This window comes from Octopus bimaculoides, chromosome 14 (assembly GCF_001194135.2).
Source record: "Octopus bimaculoides isolate UCB-OBI-ISO-001 chromosome 14, ASM119413v2, whole genome shotgun sequence".
NCBI classification, from domain to species: Eukaryota; Metazoa; Mollusca; class Cephalopoda; order Octopoda; family Octopodidae; genus Octopus; species Octopus bimaculoides.
In genome coordinates this window covers 38,519,294-38,520,783 of record NC_068994.1, presented here as the reverse complement: position 1 = coordinate 38,520,783, position 1,490 = coordinate 38,519,294, and the positions used below count along the sequence as shown (strand labels likewise).

Sequence of the window (1,490 nt, the reverse complement as noted above, 5' to 3'; positions counted from 1 at the left end):
CAGTATAATGTGGAATGTTTCAGGATATTAGAAATGGCACTTCAATATGGCCATTCTGTTATTAAGATATTAGAAATCAAAGTTATGATAGAAGATGTCAATGATAATTATCCTATTTTCCCAAACAAAGAATTTCATTTAAAATATGATGAAAGTGTGACAAAAGGAAGAAAAGAAACACTTCCAAATGCCATTGATAATGATATTAGCATTCAGAATTCTAAACTCACTTACCGACTCAAAGAGAAAGTAGATATACCATTTCAGCTGTTTGTTTCTAAAAACCCAGATGGAACAGATCTATTACAACTAATTTTGGAGGGTAACTTAGACCGTGAGACAAAAGACATTTACAATATTCAGTTAATTGCCACAGATGAAGGATCTCCATCAAAGAAAGGTGTATTGGATATAAAAATATTTGTAGACGATAAAAACGATAACTACCCTGTATTCTCCCAGAATATTTACAATGTCACTATAAATGATACACATGACGTAAACAAACCTGTTGTAAGGTTGTCTGCTACAGATTTAGATGTAGGAGAAAATGGAAGAATTTCTTATGTCTTCAATAATGCTAAAACACCCAAAATGATAAAAGAATGCTTTCATTTAGATGAAGCAACGGGTGAGTTGTTTTTGAAGACAGACTTTGATTTTGGTAAAATTTATGAGCTATTTATTGAAGCCAGAGATAATGGTAGACCGTCAATGTCATCAACAGTTACAGCTTTTATAAATGGAATCAGTCACATTAACAATCCACCAAACATTGATGTCAGATTTGTCTTAAAGTCAACTGGAAACACAGCTGTCATCTCAGAAGCAGCTCAAATTCACAGCTTCGTTGCTTATGTCAAAGTTATTGACAATGACAGTGGAGAAAATGGACAAGTGAAGTGTCATTTACAAAATAAATACCTGCAGCTAATCTCAGAGTCTGTAAAGAAATACAAAGTTATTGTCAAGAGTGAAATAGATAGAGAGAGTGAGAAGAGATTTAATTTCACCATTAAATGTCAAGATAATGGTTTACCGCCATTGACAGTGGAGAAACAGTTTTCTATGATGGTCACTGACATAAATGATGTACAACCTCAGTTTAGCCAGGACACATTTAAGTTTCTCACCTATGAAAATGAACACAAAGACTTCCCTGTTGGATATGTCAATGCTACAGACCCAGATGCTGGAGATGGAGGACAATTGATCTATTCTCTGTTGACAAATGGAAAAGATAATTTACCATTTCAGATATCTGATATGGGATTTATTTCTACAACTGAGTCACTAGACAGAGAAGAAGAGAACAGGTATGAGTTTAAGGTTTTAGTAAAAGATAAAGGAACACCATCACTGGAGAACACAGCAAATGTTGTTGTTGAGATTATAGATTTAAATGATAATGCTCCCTATTTCAGTTTCCCTAATGTTAACCCTTTCAGTCTTAATGTCCACTACCATCCCCACTCAGACCATGATATCAC

General features: G+C 34.0%; 1 protein-coding gene across 1 annotated transcript in view; it reads left to right on the top strand.

The window, feature by feature from the left end:
* The window catches only part of LOC106872379 (uncharacterized), a 76,226-nt gene that overhangs the window by 15,998 nt on the left and 58,738 nt on the right, over positions 1–1,490 (top strand). Inside the window, 1 exon segment of the mRNA XM_052972592.1 lies at positions 4–1,489. Coding sequence (XP_052828552.1) covers positions 4–1,489 — 1,486 coding nt within the window.